The sequence below is a fragment of the Lipomyces arxii genome, assembly GCF_038497795.1.
Source record: "Lipomyces arxii strain Phaff 12-163 unplaced genomic scaffold V1512scaffold_14, whole genome shotgun sequence".
Classification (NCBI taxonomy): Eukaryota; Fungi; Ascomycota; class Lipomycetes; order Lipomycetales; family Lipomycetaceae; genus Lipomyces; species Lipomyces arxii.
This window is the reverse complement of record NW_027117713.1, coordinates 164987-178617: the sequence shown is the minus strand read 5'-3', so window position 1 is coordinate 178617 and position 13631 is coordinate 164987. Positions and strand designations below refer to the sequence as shown.

The 13631-nt window shown below is 45.2% G+C and overlaps 8 protein-coding genes across 8 annotated transcripts; 2 read left to right on the top strand and 6 right to left on the bottom strand.

Moving 5' to 3' along the window:
* Nucleotides 1-261: 261 nt before the first annotated feature.
* On the bottom strand, nucleotides 262-1639 carry V1512DRAFT_265576 (galactose-1-phosphate uridyl transferase). The gene is made up of 3 exons (XM_066916925.1): nucleotides 1502-1639; nucleotides 989-1443; nucleotides 262-936 (listed from the first exon to the last, which is right to left on the bottom strand). The coding sequence occupies exons 1-3, from the start codon at nucleotides 1565-1567 to the stop codon at nucleotides 384-386; spliced, it is 1074 nt and encodes a 357-aa protein (XP_066770399.1). The 5' UTR covers nucleotides 1568-1639; the 3' UTR covers nucleotides 262-383.
* A 216-nt stretch (nucleotides 1640-1855) lies between these two features.
* On the top strand, nucleotides 1856-3099 carry V1512DRAFT_228106 (uncharacterized protein). Its single transcript, XM_066913883.1, has one exon. It carries the CDS (start codon nucleotides 1981-1983, stop codon nucleotides 3043-3045), a length of 1065 nt encoding a protein of 354 aa, XP_066770398.1. The 5' UTR covers nucleotides 1856-1980; the 3' UTR covers nucleotides 3046-3099.
* V1512DRAFT_241489 (NADP-dependent oxidoreductase domain-containing protein) lies at nucleotides 3055-4327 on the bottom strand. Its single transcript, XM_066914257.1, has 5 exons — nucleotides 4189-4327; nucleotides 4052-4145; nucleotides 3964-4005; nucleotides 3756-3917; nucleotides 3055-3711 (listed from the first exon to the last, which is right to left on the bottom strand). The coding sequence occupies exons 1-5, from the start codon at nucleotides 4197-4199 to the stop codon at nucleotides 3106-3108; spliced, it is 915 nt and encodes a 304-aa protein (XP_066770397.1). The 5' UTR covers nucleotides 4200-4327; the 3' UTR covers nucleotides 3055-3105.
* A 1215-nt stretch (nucleotides 4328-5542) lies between these two features.
* V1512DRAFT_44695 (uncharacterized protein) lies at nucleotides 5543-7293 on the bottom strand. Its single transcript, XM_066918389.1, has 2 exons — nucleotides 6677-7293; nucleotides 5543-6632 (listed from the first exon to the last, which is right to left on the bottom strand). The coding sequence occupies exons 1-2, from the start codon at nucleotides 7184-7186 to the stop codon at nucleotides 5712-5714; spliced, it is 1431 nt and encodes a 476-aa protein (XP_066770396.1). The 5' UTR covers nucleotides 7187-7293; the 3' UTR covers nucleotides 5543-5711.
* A 214-nt stretch (nucleotides 7294-7507) lies between these two features.
* V1512DRAFT_44770 (uncharacterized protein) lies at nucleotides 7508-10291 on the bottom strand. Its single transcript, XM_066918390.1, has 4 exons — nucleotides 9894-10291; nucleotides 9806-9843; nucleotides 9404-9758; nucleotides 7508-9352 (listed from the first exon to the last, which is right to left on the bottom strand). The coding sequence occupies exons 1-4, from the start codon at nucleotides 10102-10104 to the stop codon at nucleotides 7776-7778; spliced, it is 2181 nt and encodes a 726-aa protein (XP_066770395.1). The 5' UTR covers nucleotides 10105-10291; the 3' UTR covers nucleotides 7508-7775.
* Nucleotides 10292-10440: 149 nt separating this feature from the next.
* On the top strand, nucleotides 10441-11220 carry V1512DRAFT_265569 (DNL zinc finger-domain-containing protein). Its single transcript, XM_066916924.1, has one exon. The coding sequence runs from the start codon at nucleotides 10479-10481 to the stop codon at nucleotides 11052-11054; it is 576 nt and encodes a 191-aa protein (XP_066770394.1). The 5' UTR covers nucleotides 10441-10478; the 3' UTR covers nucleotides 11055-11220.
* On the bottom strand, nucleotides 11029-12177 carry V1512DRAFT_265567 (ribonuclease E inhibitor RraA/Dimethylmenaquinone methyltransferase). Its single transcript, XM_066916923.1, has 4 exons — nucleotides 11860-12177; nucleotides 11689-11811; nucleotides 11594-11641; nucleotides 11029-11547 (listed from the first exon to the last, which is right to left on the bottom strand). The coding sequence occupies exons 1-4, from the start codon at nucleotides 11917-11919 to the stop codon at nucleotides 11107-11109; spliced, it is 672 nt and encodes a 223-aa protein (XP_066770393.1). The 5' UTR covers nucleotides 11920-12177; the 3' UTR covers nucleotides 11029-11106.
* A 134-nt stretch (nucleotides 12178-12311) lies between these two features.
* V1512DRAFT_265566 (mitochondrial carrier domain-containing protein) lies at nucleotides 12312-13513 on the bottom strand. Its single transcript, XM_066916922.1, has 4 exons — nucleotides 13383-13513; nucleotides 13263-13325; nucleotides 12967-13213; nucleotides 12312-12917 (listed from the first exon to the last, which is right to left on the bottom strand). The coding sequence occupies exons 1-4, from the start codon at nucleotides 13404-13406 to the stop codon at nucleotides 12370-12372; spliced, it is 882 nt and encodes a 293-aa protein (XP_066770392.1). The 5' UTR covers nucleotides 13407-13513; the 3' UTR covers nucleotides 12312-12369.
* Between the last annotated feature and the right edge of the window lie 118 nt (nucleotides 13514-13631).

Below are 13631 nucleotides of genomic sequence, written 5' to 3'. Positions count from 1 at the left end.
AGAGAAAAAAATATTTTGTAATACTTTTTTCTCCCAACAACACAAGACCCTTGAAGATGTGCCTGGCAGTCCCAAGACATATTCTATTAGGAGCAGAGACAGTTTGTATGGTCAGTGAACGTAATACGTCCGGAGCTATCTAGCTTGACCACTTTTAATGAAAAAGTAGACCGTCCGATGAATATCATGTTTATTTTGTTTATTAATATTTTGCTATTGCTTAGATGCGCATACATGTGGAGGTCAAATAGAACCCTGGGGGATATTTTATTTATTGGGAATTTCTTTATTGAATAAGATGCACAAAAAAACAAAGAAAATGAATCTTATCGTACATTTTAAATTCTATCACTTTGAGTAGATCTCGCTCAAGCTATTACAAATTATTTTTTAGAGTAATGAACCTCGTCAACAGCACGGATTCTGTCAGCGGCCTGTTCCGGGGTCAAGTCCCGCTGCGGTTCGCCTAGCATCTCATAACCAACCAAGAATTTTCGGACTGTTGCGCCACGTAAAAGAGGAGGGTAGAAATGCATGTGGAAGTGAGAAAGATCCTTTTCGTCACTGTCCAACGGGTTGACTGGGGCCTGATGCATGCCCATGGAGTAGGGGAACGATGTCTCAAACAAGTTATCGTATCTGACTGTGAGCTTTTGGATCAGATCAGCCAAATCAGCTTTCTGAGCCGGTGTAAATTCAGCCAGTGAAGTAGTATGGCTCTTAGAAAGAACTAATGTCTCAAACGGCCAAATGGCCCAGAAAGGGACGACTGCGATGAAGGAATCATTGGAGACAACAACCCGCTTGGGATCCTCCATCTCGATTGTGTTGTAATCACACAAAAGACATGTGCCATTCTCCGCCTTATACTTGCGCAGACTTAGTATCTCCTTTGCGGGTTCAGAAGGAAGTGATTCAGTACACCATGCCTGACAACTACAAATTAGTTAGTGATATGAAGGTATGACACCATCAACACTCCACTTACTGAGGATGAGGGTTTGAGCAGCCCATTGATGCGCCCTTGTTCTCGAAGATTTGCAAGTATCTGAACTTAGTCTCGCTCTGCATCTTCAAGTAAAGGTCAGTCCAGGTTCCAATGACATTTTCGATCTCAGGAACAGTCATGAGAGGAAGTGTGACATTGTGATTGGGACTAAAGCAGATAACGTAGCAGTTGCCAGCGACACCCTGGACACGTAGCAATCTGTTACGCAAGTTGTTTTCAGTTGGCTGTTCATATGGTGGCTGATCGTCCTTGACAGCCTGATAGTCATTGACAAAGACATAAGTAGATCCATATTTGTCATTGACAGCACCGGTCGCTCGAGTATTACCAGGGCAAAGATAGCACTTTGGATCATAAGCCGGCAAAACGTCGGTCAAATTCTTTTCTTGCTGTCCGAGCCAAGGTCTCTGTGTTCTGTGAGGAGAAACCAACACCTAAAAAATTTAGACACTGAATTAAACTGAATTGATCTGTGAAAACGCTTGAGCCTACCCATGAGTCAGTCAAAGGATTATACCGTCTATGAGAGTTATTATTAAAATCGAAAGTAGATGTCATGATTAATTATGTGTGAATAGTCAATACAGAATTAACTAGAATCAAGAGGGAGAGAGGAAGATAAATATGGACACCAATCTCGAGGGCAAATGTTCGTGCGGCGCGTGACAAAAAATCATGAACGCACCCCCGGGCCCGGCAGCCCCGCAAACAGCCGGGTAAATTGTAAGCGCAAGCGACACACTACAACGGGTTTAGGGCACGTGGTACGCCAATGCGGCTGTCAACGGCCGGCGGTTATTTGGGTTTGGGTTTCTATGCGGTAGTGACACGAAGCGCGACAGAACAGTCGACGAGCATAAACGTAGTCTTAGTTTATTTACGCCTACAAGCCTGCCCGAGGCGCAATCTGGAAAGTGGTTTAGGTAGCAGTTGCATATTACAAACACAGTTTTATACACTCAACATTCAAAATGCCGTCAGATAAATATGTTCTTGTCACTGGTGGTGCGGGATATATTGGTTCGCACACTGTGCTTGAGCTTGTCAAAGCAGGCTATAAACCAGTTGTCGTTGACAATTTGTGCAATTCCTCCGAGGAAGCTGTTCGTCGAGTCGGTGAGCTCACTGATTCGAAAATCCCGTTTTTCAAGACCGACCTAAGGGATAAGGAGGGTCTGGACGCCGTCTTCAAAGAATATTCCATCGAATCAGTTCTTCACTTTGCTGGTCTCAAGGCGGTCGGAGAGAGCACCAAGATCCCACTTGAATACTATGACAGCAATGTGTCTGGTACCATTGTTTTGCTCAAGACAATGCAGAAGTACAATACACCTAATTTTGTCTTTTCATCATCAGCTACAGTGTACGGAGATGCGACCCGGTTCGAGAACATGATTCCAATTCCAGAAGAGTGTCCTACTGGTCCTACTAGCCCTTACGGACACACCAAGCTTATCATCGAAGAGATTCTTGGAGACGCGGCCGCAGCTGATTCAAACTTGAAGGTCGCCATCTTGCGGTACTTCAACCCCATCGGCGCCCATCCATCGGGCAGAATTGGAGAGGACCCACAAGGTATTCCCAACAACCTGTTACCATTTGTGGCACAAGTTGCTGTCGGTCGTCGCCAGAAACTCCAGATTTTTGGAAACGACTACGAGAGCAAGGACGGAACACCTATTCGTGACTACATCCACGTTGTCGACCTTGCCAAGGGCCATCTTGCTGCTATGGCTAAACTTGACTCTGTCACTGGTCAGGACGGCCAGGGATATTTCCGTGAATGGAACCTTGGAACCGGAAATGGTAGCACGGTTTTTGAAATCGTTCACGCGTTCGAGAAGGCAACTGGTGTCAAGATCCCGCTCGAGGTTGTTGGCAGACGTAAAGGCGATGTCGTTAACCTCACGGCCAAGGCCGATAGAGCACACAACGAACTGCACTGGCAGACTCAACTCACGATTGAGGATGCCTGCAGAGATTTATGGAAGTGGACTACAGAGAACCCTTGGGGTTACGGAGGCAAGCCTGAATAAACATAGATGTAATATGTGAAGTAAAGTATATAGAATCTAAGTTTTTTGATACAATTGCTTTTAATCTTCGTGGAAAATTGTAACTCCCCACGCTGGCGACACCATCCTTTTATGAGTAGTCTTACCGATCGCGGTAATGGCAGCAACATCAGAATCACTTAGCACGAAATCATGAAAATTGCTCTCAATTCTGGTTGGAGTGACCGACTTTGGAATGGCCGACGTGCCACGAGTGATGGCCCATGAGATCAGAACTTGGGCTGGGGTCTTGCCGGCCTTCTTTGCAATCTCCTGAATGATTGGGTCCTCTTGTAGAGGCGCCGAAGTCGATCCGAGCGGCGAGTATGCTGTGACGTGAATCCCCTTTGCTTCGCAGTACGCAAGGAGCTTTTCCTGGGGTAAGTAAGGATGCAACTCTACCTGATTCACAGCCGGAATGACAGTCGTCGTTGGGGCTGCAAGCAGTTTCTCAAAGTTGGCAATAGACATGTTTGACACACCGATCGCCCTGACTTTTCCAGTGTCAAGAAGTTTCTGCATCTCAGCCCAAGTCTTGGTGAAGTCCCATTGGTCCTCGGGCACCAAATCTCGAGTACCGTCTTCCCGTCTCGGGAATAAAGGATCATCACCCAATGCGTTCATGCACACAGGCCAATGAACGAGAAACTACAAGTCAGTTAATATTTGCCGTTCAATTGTAGAACACTCACTAGATCAAGGTAATCAACTCCGAGATTCTTGAGACTGGCTTCTAGTCCTTCAGCGACACGAGTGTGGTACGTACTCCATAGCTTGGTAGTCAAGAAAAAACTCTCTCGGGCGACACCGCTATCTTTGATACCTTGTCCGACTGCGACTTCATTGCCGTAGACCTTGACTATTAACACATGCAACTGCTTTGATTGATAATTCACTTACGAAAGCAGTGTCAATAAGCTTGTATCCACATTTAAGTGCAGTCTAATACTTAATTAATATAATCAAAAACCATTAATTGGGTACGTACCAGCACAGCACTATGAACCTGATCTTCAGGTGACTGCCACGTTCCAAGTCCGAGGGCAGGAATTTCAGCTCCGGTATTGAGCTTAAACGTACGTCTGCCAATTAGCTATTTGCGCACGCTTCGATAAGCTTACCTACCCAGTTGCCATTATATCAATCTTTTAAAAAGCAAAACACCGTTCGATTATGATGGTTGATCTAAAATATCCGGGACAATGGCAAGCAATATTATACCTGAAACCTCGTGCGGCTTTTCAACCCCCACTCGCTATTCAGCCCCCACGATGAGTGTTTTTCAATTTAACGTGTCACGTTGACGCGTCATTTTTAAACCAGACACGTCGTACTGGATTGCAGAGACGAAAGGATGAGTCCAAATTTAAACTGAATGTTTGTTGATAGGGTGCACTCAATTATCAAGAATTAGCTAGTTGTAAAGACACGTCACTAACCGACTCCAAGGCTGACCTAGTACTCTCACGTAAATTGGCACTCAATGCTGGTTCGGCGAGATGCAACAGTGGCCATCAATTACTTATTATATTTTGGCCTTGTAGTCACTTGTGCAAGACACACCATTAACAAAACAGACACCGAATTAGCCTACAAGGCCTCTTGCATATCAGGTGGACTGTAGAAGCTAACATGCTATTCACGCACTAAGATTTTGCTTTTCAACATAATTTTAAAAGACACAGATCAAATACTACAGAACTACTTGAGCTTCTACAATTAGCCAATAACTAACCGCGTAGTAAATGTATGCTCAACGACGATATATGGAGCTATGTGTCCGTCAAGGAAGGCCAAAGCGTAAATAGAGTTCAAAACAGCCACTTTGAATATCCGGTATGTTTGCTACAGATGTTAACTTTTCCTCCTAAACCCTGCATATTAGATCAAAACTTGTTACAGACATTTGAACATCAACTAACTCATTCGGTCCTGTAAACATGCGCAACTTCTCTTTCAGATTGATGCTAATCTTGCAATAGATTTATGCAATACTGATTTTGCGCTTATGGCACAAGCGCACACGAAGTCCTAACACAATCTAGAGAGCAAGCATTGACTTTACCCCTGAACACTTTAAGTTATAGTGAATTATCAATATTTATAGCAAGCCTTACCAGCTAGCACAAATACCGTTTTGTTTAAAGGCTGTTAGCTGTAGCCAAATAATTTCACACGACTGGTCTTGTAGCGAAGTTTGTTTTTGATGGGGTGAAGTCATCAACACAAAGACTGACGAAGACATCGGTGTGAAATATTCTACTTGCTAAAGGTCTCGTCCCACTTTGTCTGTACTATGTGATTGCTGTGACCAGTGATGGTTCTGCTTGGACTAGCTTTTATAGCTGCGGTTATTACTTTTGCTTACACTGTTGTATACGGATAGACATCAAAGTTTTTCTCTGAAAGCCGTTGACGCAACGTGTTTGGCAATCAAAAACACTAATCACTTAGTAGCTACCTTATGAAATTTTACACGCTTAGAAAGTTTGTTCGACATTGTATGTCACAAGCGGTTTGATTGTTTTCAGTAGCAGTTGTTCAAAAGCTCTTCAAGCGTATCGTTCGTTTCTCATTATTACTAATTACTACTACCACAATTACTAATTACAACTACCACAAAAAATTAATTCCCAAACACAAATTAACTACAACTTCAAAGGCTGGTCGTAGAGCTGCCCATCGCTACCAATGTAGCGGCCATTTTCAGTCACAACCAAACGATCTCCGCTAGTCAATTCGGGAGCACCCTTGCTCGGTGTCAACGTCACGGCCTTGTCAGCTAACCCAATACCTTCGTTCGCGCCACCAGGCTGGGTGGTTGTCGTCGGTCCGGCCCCGGCGCCGTAGCCCGAGCCCATAGATCCAACACCTGCACCAGTAGACCCGACACCAGCAGCACCGCCAGTTCCAGCGGCAAGCCCGGCTCCGGTTCCGGTTCCGCCCAGGTTCGACGACTTGGTCCGTGGAGCACTCATGCGGTTACTGGTTTGCACGCCACTGACGCCATGGTCGTCAGGCACGTTCTGACCTGACAAGCCTCTGGTGTCTTGCTGCGCGTCGCGTTGGAAGTCGCGTTCGGTGTTGCGCTGAGTCGGACTAGTTTCGGTTGGGCCCCTCAATGCCGATCCGGCGCCGACTCCGGCTCCAGCGCCTGCAACTCCAGCAGTGGTCGCACCGGCCGTGTTCGATCCGTAATGTGCCGCATCGTCATCGCCCCGCGCAGTCTCCATTGAGTGAATGTTACGGTTCTCAACGTCGTCATCACGAATGACTTTCTCGTGGCCAACATCATGCGTCTCGCCAATCTTGAACTTGCGGGCCATGACTGCAAAGTACATCAGCAAGCCAATGAACAGAATATCCAACACGCCGTAGAACACGCCCTCGGACGTAGGAGAAATGACGTTGCCGGCTTCGGAAAGACCCCAGCAGATCGGGTACAGCATCCAGAGAAACATGAATGTAGACGCGCCGATCAAGAACGGACCTTGCAAGACATTTCCAAGCCGCACAGAGCTGCGACGACCAGAAGACATCATATACACAAAGATCAGAAGCCACGACGCCTGTCTGTTAATACTAATCATATACCACAACGTTTTACACGTACCACACCAAAGGCGAAAAATCCAAATTTGTACGACGAGCGCACGAGCGACCCAATCAACAGGCACACAACAAAAACTTCCTGCAATCCAACGAGAAACAACGACATCGACCATGTCATGCCGCAGAACTTAGTGACCGCAATCATCAACATCGGCCACGCCAAAAACCAGCCTATATATCTTGCGTAAAAGATCTGGCGCACACCGCCGTTCTGATAATGGCTAAACTCGGTTTGGATTCCGGTATACCCCAAATCTGACGCCAAGGCAAAGTACGTGATTGTCATGAACAGCGACGCGGCGGTGCCGAGGTAGTAAAACATTCTGTGATGGCGCGGAGTCTTGACTGACAATGCGATGAACACCAGCGAGAACACGGCCATCACGCAAAACACGGTCCAGTACCAGTTTGAACCGTGCGTCGTTAACGAGATGTCGGTCCCGGAAGGCGGGTTCGTGTTTAACGCATTGTTGCCTCGACGAACAAGGTGAGAGTAATCAATATTTGGCATCTTGAAGCAAACAGCGCAGCAGAAAAATATTCAGATGATCACAAAAACGAACACAGACGATCTCTCGGATATATAGTACTCTCATAGCAGCGTTGCGATGAAGGCAGTTATTACATCATTAACACAGTCACAGACCTCGTGGGCCTCGTGGCCAATCTCAGCGCTCGGTTAATTTAACGCTCGCCTAATATGAAACCAAAAAAAAATTACATTAAATGATATCTTTCATCAATCGCACAGTAGTTAAAAGCATCATTGCTAGGTCGTTACTAAACCTGATTGGCACTCAGATGCTCAAGTCAAGTGAAGTCAAGTCAAGTCAAACGACTTCCAAAAGTGTGCGCACGTTGTGTCTACAAAGCCGCACTACCCAAATTTTCCACATGCGATCCCCGAGCCAAGACAATAGACGTATGATGGCTTCCCGAAGCGGCTCAATTGTCGCAAAAATACGCGTAGACGAACGTCAGGGTTTGGTCTAGATGTGGAGTGAATGTGTTCTCATTAGAATACAGACTACTCTATGGTCTACTACCGTACAATAAGTTCCATGATAGCTTCGGCTATCAACAAAAATGCGTATATAATTTTAGCTGCCAATGCCCCCGCCAGACAACGACTTAAATCCATGATCGCCAAAAAAACTACCAGACCGGAACGGCCCCTTCTTTTGACTACTTGTACTTTCCGACCGACTTACTTTTCTACTTTTCTGATGCTTTTTCTTGCGGTACCCGGTTTCTGAGCCGCGTTCGAGATCAGGAATCAAGCCACCTTGGCTCGTGTGACTGCCTTGTGAGCTATCGTCATCATCGTCAGTATCGCTACTTTCTGAATTTTCCACAACTGGTTGGGACTCGATAATCGTCTTCTGAAATCCGTGAACCTCCCTGACGGACTCAATCAGACCACCAGCATGATATTCGTGGTCCTGGTCCTCAAGCAACTTTGTGGTTGAAGTAGCACTCTCGGGCTCGCTGAGAGATCCAGGTGTGGTAGCTGCACCAGCTCTGTGTTGCTGTGCGTAATATTCTTGAGCTTCACTCTGAACATTTTTTCGGGTGATTGGGTCTAGCTCAATTGCAGACAGTCTTCTGGTTCCGTCCGGATTTTCTACAGGCGCAGCCGCGTCCGGGTTTGGCGGTCCAGCTAGGAGAGCCGCGCGTTCAGAATCATGAATCTTGCCAAACTCCACCCCATCGGCCGGAAGTCCAAAACGCGCATTGCTTCCAATGTAGGTGTTGGCTGCTTGTGCTTGGGGACGTACATCCAACGACGTCCGCCGGACGTAATCTTCCATCGCACCCCTCTTGATGGTAACCCTCGCGTTAGTCGTCTCCTTTGGACGAATCGCGAGATTGAGTGGTTCCATTTTTGATCCTGCAGAAAATGCTCCCAAGCTAATTCTAGGCGTGCCTGGGACTGTACCATATGGAGGAACGCTACCTACAAATCCCTGGGTCTGCGGTGTGAGTGCAATCTGGCTGCTTGCAGCGGACGTCATAGTTTCAGGAATCGTACTATTAGCGTCGTGAACATGTTGGTGCTGAGCGACGAACTGCGACGGCAGCATTCGTCTAGTCATTGGTGAGACGTTCTTTCTCCTAATTCCTTGCGAAATGTCAACATAAACGTCAGACTCATCGACAATTTCTTCTCCAATCAGCTCTTCAATGACATCCTCCAAAGTGACAACGCCGAGCGAGCCATATGCCTCACCAGGAGAGTCGGACACAAGCATCATGTGGGACTTTCCTTCTTGGAAGTAATTGAGCACGTTCAAGCATGTGGTGTCTGGCTTCGTTTCCGGTAGTGTTGCCAACGGAAACGTTGACACTGGCTGCGCGTCTTCCGGATCGTAAGAAATCAAAATGCGAACCAAGAGCATTCCAATAAAGTTATAAGGTTCATTCGGCGTGTGGATCGGAATACGACTGTAACCTGCCTTAAGAATTTCCTCGACAGTAGCCTCGTCCAAAATTCGATCCGCGCTCATGGTGTACACGTCATGGATTGGGGTCATAATATTTCCGACCGGCTTCTCGTTCAGATCCAAGACTGCAGAAATGATTGTGACTTCGTCATTGTTTAATCGCTCGGCACCCATGGACTTGTGAAGCGACACGAGTGTTTTGAGCTGTGCTTTCCGGTAAACAGTTCCGTGATCTATAAATCTTTAGTAAAAAAAAATAATCAGATTTGAAAATGCGCGCTAACCTTCACCAAGGACGTTATCTAGTAATAATGCTGTAGGATATGCAACTGGATACATGATATACATCAACAGTTGCACAAACGGCGCAAACATAGCACCAATTGCCAGACCGTATCTGACGGAGACCGACTGAGGAATGACTTCACCAAAGATAACAATCAAGACAGAGGAAGACACCACAGCGGGCCAGCCTCCGCCGAGACAACGGTCGAGCACGATTGGAAGGGTTTCGTTTGTGATAACATTACTGAGTAGCATAGTAACCAAGACCCAATGCTTTCCCTTTTTTAATAATCTGATAACTCTGCCGGCATTTTTCCGTTCAGCAGAACTGCCAGTCTGTTCGACTACTTGAAGCTATCAAAAGTCAGATCAACAAACAAATAATGCTTCAATAAGCTTACATAGACTTCATCCTGTCCCATTAAACCAAGCGTGAGACCTACACATACAAATTAGCCATTATCACACCCACGTCTAAATGATGTATACCGGCAAAGATACCGCCCAATAGCACCAAAGTCACCGAAATGGCCATGAAGACCCAAAATTTTGCTCCTTCAATTTCATCATCGTCGTCGTCGCGTTTGAACACATGATTAATTGCTTGATTTTTGTTCAGAAAGGGGATGTTGGCCGAGAGCAGCAAACATGCTTTTATAATAGCTGTTGAATACCGTCTCGGTAGTAATGGCGGGTGCATTGACTTGAAAGAAGATGCACAGATAAGTAGCTAAGATATGCTAATTGATTGATTGTTTGGAAGGTTTGTGATGTTTTTGACAAAAGAAAGAGCTCTGTGCTCTTTTAAGTCTCTTGGAAACGTGGAGAGCAGTGAGTGATTTCAGTGGAAGCAGCGCGTCAGCCCGAGCTAGAGTTTAATCCTCCCCGGGAAAGCAGATTTCTGTAACTAAATGCGTAATAGTTGTGCATTTACACTGTAAATATGCTGTATGTAGCAGCTATTCCATAATCGCGTAAGCATTGTGCATTGCTGTTTGAACTTTCCGGCGGATCTCCCAACTGCGATGAGCTTCCACTGCAAAAGCACAATATTCAACCATTCGAAATAGAAAAATGTACAACTTAAGATTATATACAGCGGGCAGGAACTTGCTGAAGACGCAAAGAAGTGGTTTTGGAGGTCTGCATCATCCAATATATCGTCCAGCTGCATATTTCTCATCAGGTCTGTCTACACACAATGAATCACCACGAACCTCCTTTGGACTCGATGCTACATTCAAGTCGGAAGATGAAGGGCACACTCACACGCATTCAAATGGCGAATTTTGCGGTCATGATCATTCACACACTCACACGCATTCGCACAGTCATGGGCGGGAAGTCGCTCGAGCAAGAGTCCCAATAGACAAGCCGACGTACAACATCTCGTTTACTTGCAAAATGTGCAACACCAGATCAAGCCACTTTATGTCGCATCAGGCATATCACAATGGTACTGTGCTGATCAAGTGCCCCGAATGCAAAAATCGGCATTTGATTGCGGATCATCTGAAGATCTTTTCAGACACGAGGGTCACGATTGAAGATATTGTCGCGAAAGACGGACAGGTGATATGGAAAGGTGGTTTACATGAATATCTTGGTGACACGGTTGAGCTGACCGGGAATGACACTCCGTCATCATGATCTGTATTATAGGAAAAATTTTGTACATATGTATATTATAGATCATCTCATTCTACTTTCTCAGCCGCTTAATTGCTTCGCCTATTGGTTCGCCGTTTTTCAATGCAGCAAAAGTCTGATCGTCAATTTCCTTTCGCTCAGTGCAAAATTCAACCACCTTCTCGACATGGCTGGCAGGTATGACAACAACTCCATCAGCGTCTCCCATCAGATAGTCGCCTGGGTTAACCCAAAGATCGTCTTTGAACTGCACGGGCACATTGACCTCACTCGCACGCGTAAACCCGTTCGATCCCAGAATCGACACTGCTCTCGCAAACACCGGGAACCCCATTTCACGTTGCTCGAGAATATCTCGGAATCTACCGTCGACTACAACGCCTTCTGCTCCAAGATATTTTGCCCGAGTCGTCATCAATCCGCCCCAGCATGCAGAGTACATCCCGCACGGTTGTGAAATGAACATAATCTTACCAGCCTCGTTGTAGTCGCACTGCGTTATCAATAAATATCTCCACCCTCCAATAAGGTAAACTCACAAAATGTTTGCTCAAGCTTTGACTTTGCTTGTCATTGGCATCAACCATCTGTTCACTGCTTAGTACTACTTTTCAGGAACTTAGCATTAACTTACCTTGATGGTAATAGCTTCGCCAAAAATCTTGCTTGGGCCACCCATGTATTCAGGTGAAAACATTGAAATGCCGTCTAAATACCCACCATAAGGATACTTCAGTTTGATCAATGCGTCACCGATCTATACAAATTTAGTTAGATTTCTATTTTCAATGCGCAAGAAACGAACATCACACGTCGCAAATGACTTCAAAGCCGATATCAAAGAAGTTGAAGGTTTAGCGGCCATTATATTCTCCTAGTTGACAACTATTGATGAATTGTTGCGCACTTGTGTGATGTTGATTGATGTCGGGACAAGCTCGGGTTCTACCAACCCCGGATGAAAGGTGGGACAGTATATTGACTTAACCGCGGCGATCACAGTTGAGTTGTGCAGAATCTCTCTACCAGCATTACACAGTCTCTATGTAATAGTTTCTTGTAAATACGAATGAGCAAATTTAATGTGAGATAAATCGAATGACGTTTATGATATCGATTTACATAGTTGCCACTTTGCATTGTTACCGTTACGTTAAAATACTATTATATGGAAGTAACCCTTAACCGCAGATTATATCCCTTAACCGCAGAGCAGCGGCAAGTATCGCGTGCATCTTGAACTCGACTACAAAGCAGTTGGTCCGTACAAGAATACAATTTAAAGTACACGTTTGTGCATTAAATGGCACTATAATTATAAAACCTGAACAACTTTTTCATAAATAGAGAAAATGATACCACCGCTTAAGATTAGACGGCCAAGCCGAGGAGTGGTTCCTTTCCAAAAAGTGAGAAAACCTTCTTCTGTTAAAATTCTTTGAGCGCAATGAAACGTATTCCGATACTCAGTTCTTGACTGTAATGACTGCATTCTGGTTTTGAGTGTGTCAAATGGCATGGTCATGTAGACAGTAATGATTCCAGCGACCGAACCGATTGCGAATGTAGCGGGGCCAGACAATGGTTTGTCAGGATCGACCTTGTTGAATTCTTGAACTTTCTGCTTCATGAAATTGTACGATCCTAATCTGAACATGGCACTGGACGACTGTCTGAGAGTGACTGGGATTACCCCTTTATATACTGCGCCAAAACCATCTTCTCTAATAATAGTATATGCGCCGTGGATTAAACCACGATACCGTGGATTTTTAGTTCTGGCATCGTCAATGAGCGCGGTCTTGACGGTTTCAAACGGAGTCAGTGCAAGCACAGATTCCAACACACCAGCTCCAAGCCCAGCTAGTTAAAGAGTCAGTAATTGTGTAATCTAAATCGCAAGCATGCATACCAATCATCCCTCTACCAGCCGACACTTTTCCATTTTCATCTGCCAACACCTTTTTTAATGAGTCGAAAGCAAGAAACCGGACCGCGGCTTTAGCGACGCAACCGGCAGCCAGTGTCGAGCAGCCGGTATAAATGGTCCTGACACCTTCTTCTCGAGCAACACGGGCAACAAGCGTTATTGGGTTTTTTGATGCCGTGCTTGTTTTGTCGACTAGTTGTAATCGAGTTTTGGCAAATTCAAACGGATACTAGTATCTGTTAGATTGCAAAAATATAATGTGAGTATTGTTTGCTGACCGTGACTACAGCTTCGACCCCCCCAGCAATACCGCCAGCAACCACAGATTTCCATGCAGGCACCTTGCGTGAAAAGTTAGCATCAAGTTTTTAATAGTATAAATAGTGGGGTTCACACACAGACTGTTTGTTGTCTTTGGACATTATGGATCAGATAACTACAGTAATCACAGTCAAAACAATAACGTAGTATTATAAGATTAAAAAAGGACCGGAATAATGACTCAAAACTGTTTTAAATTGAATTTTGCTTTGAGTCTTTGAGCATAATTTCAACACAAACCCCTTAAATATTTTAGGCTCAAGGGATGGGAGGAACGGTGAAGAGCGAAATGAGTAGAAATTTACTTTTAAATTATTTTGACTATT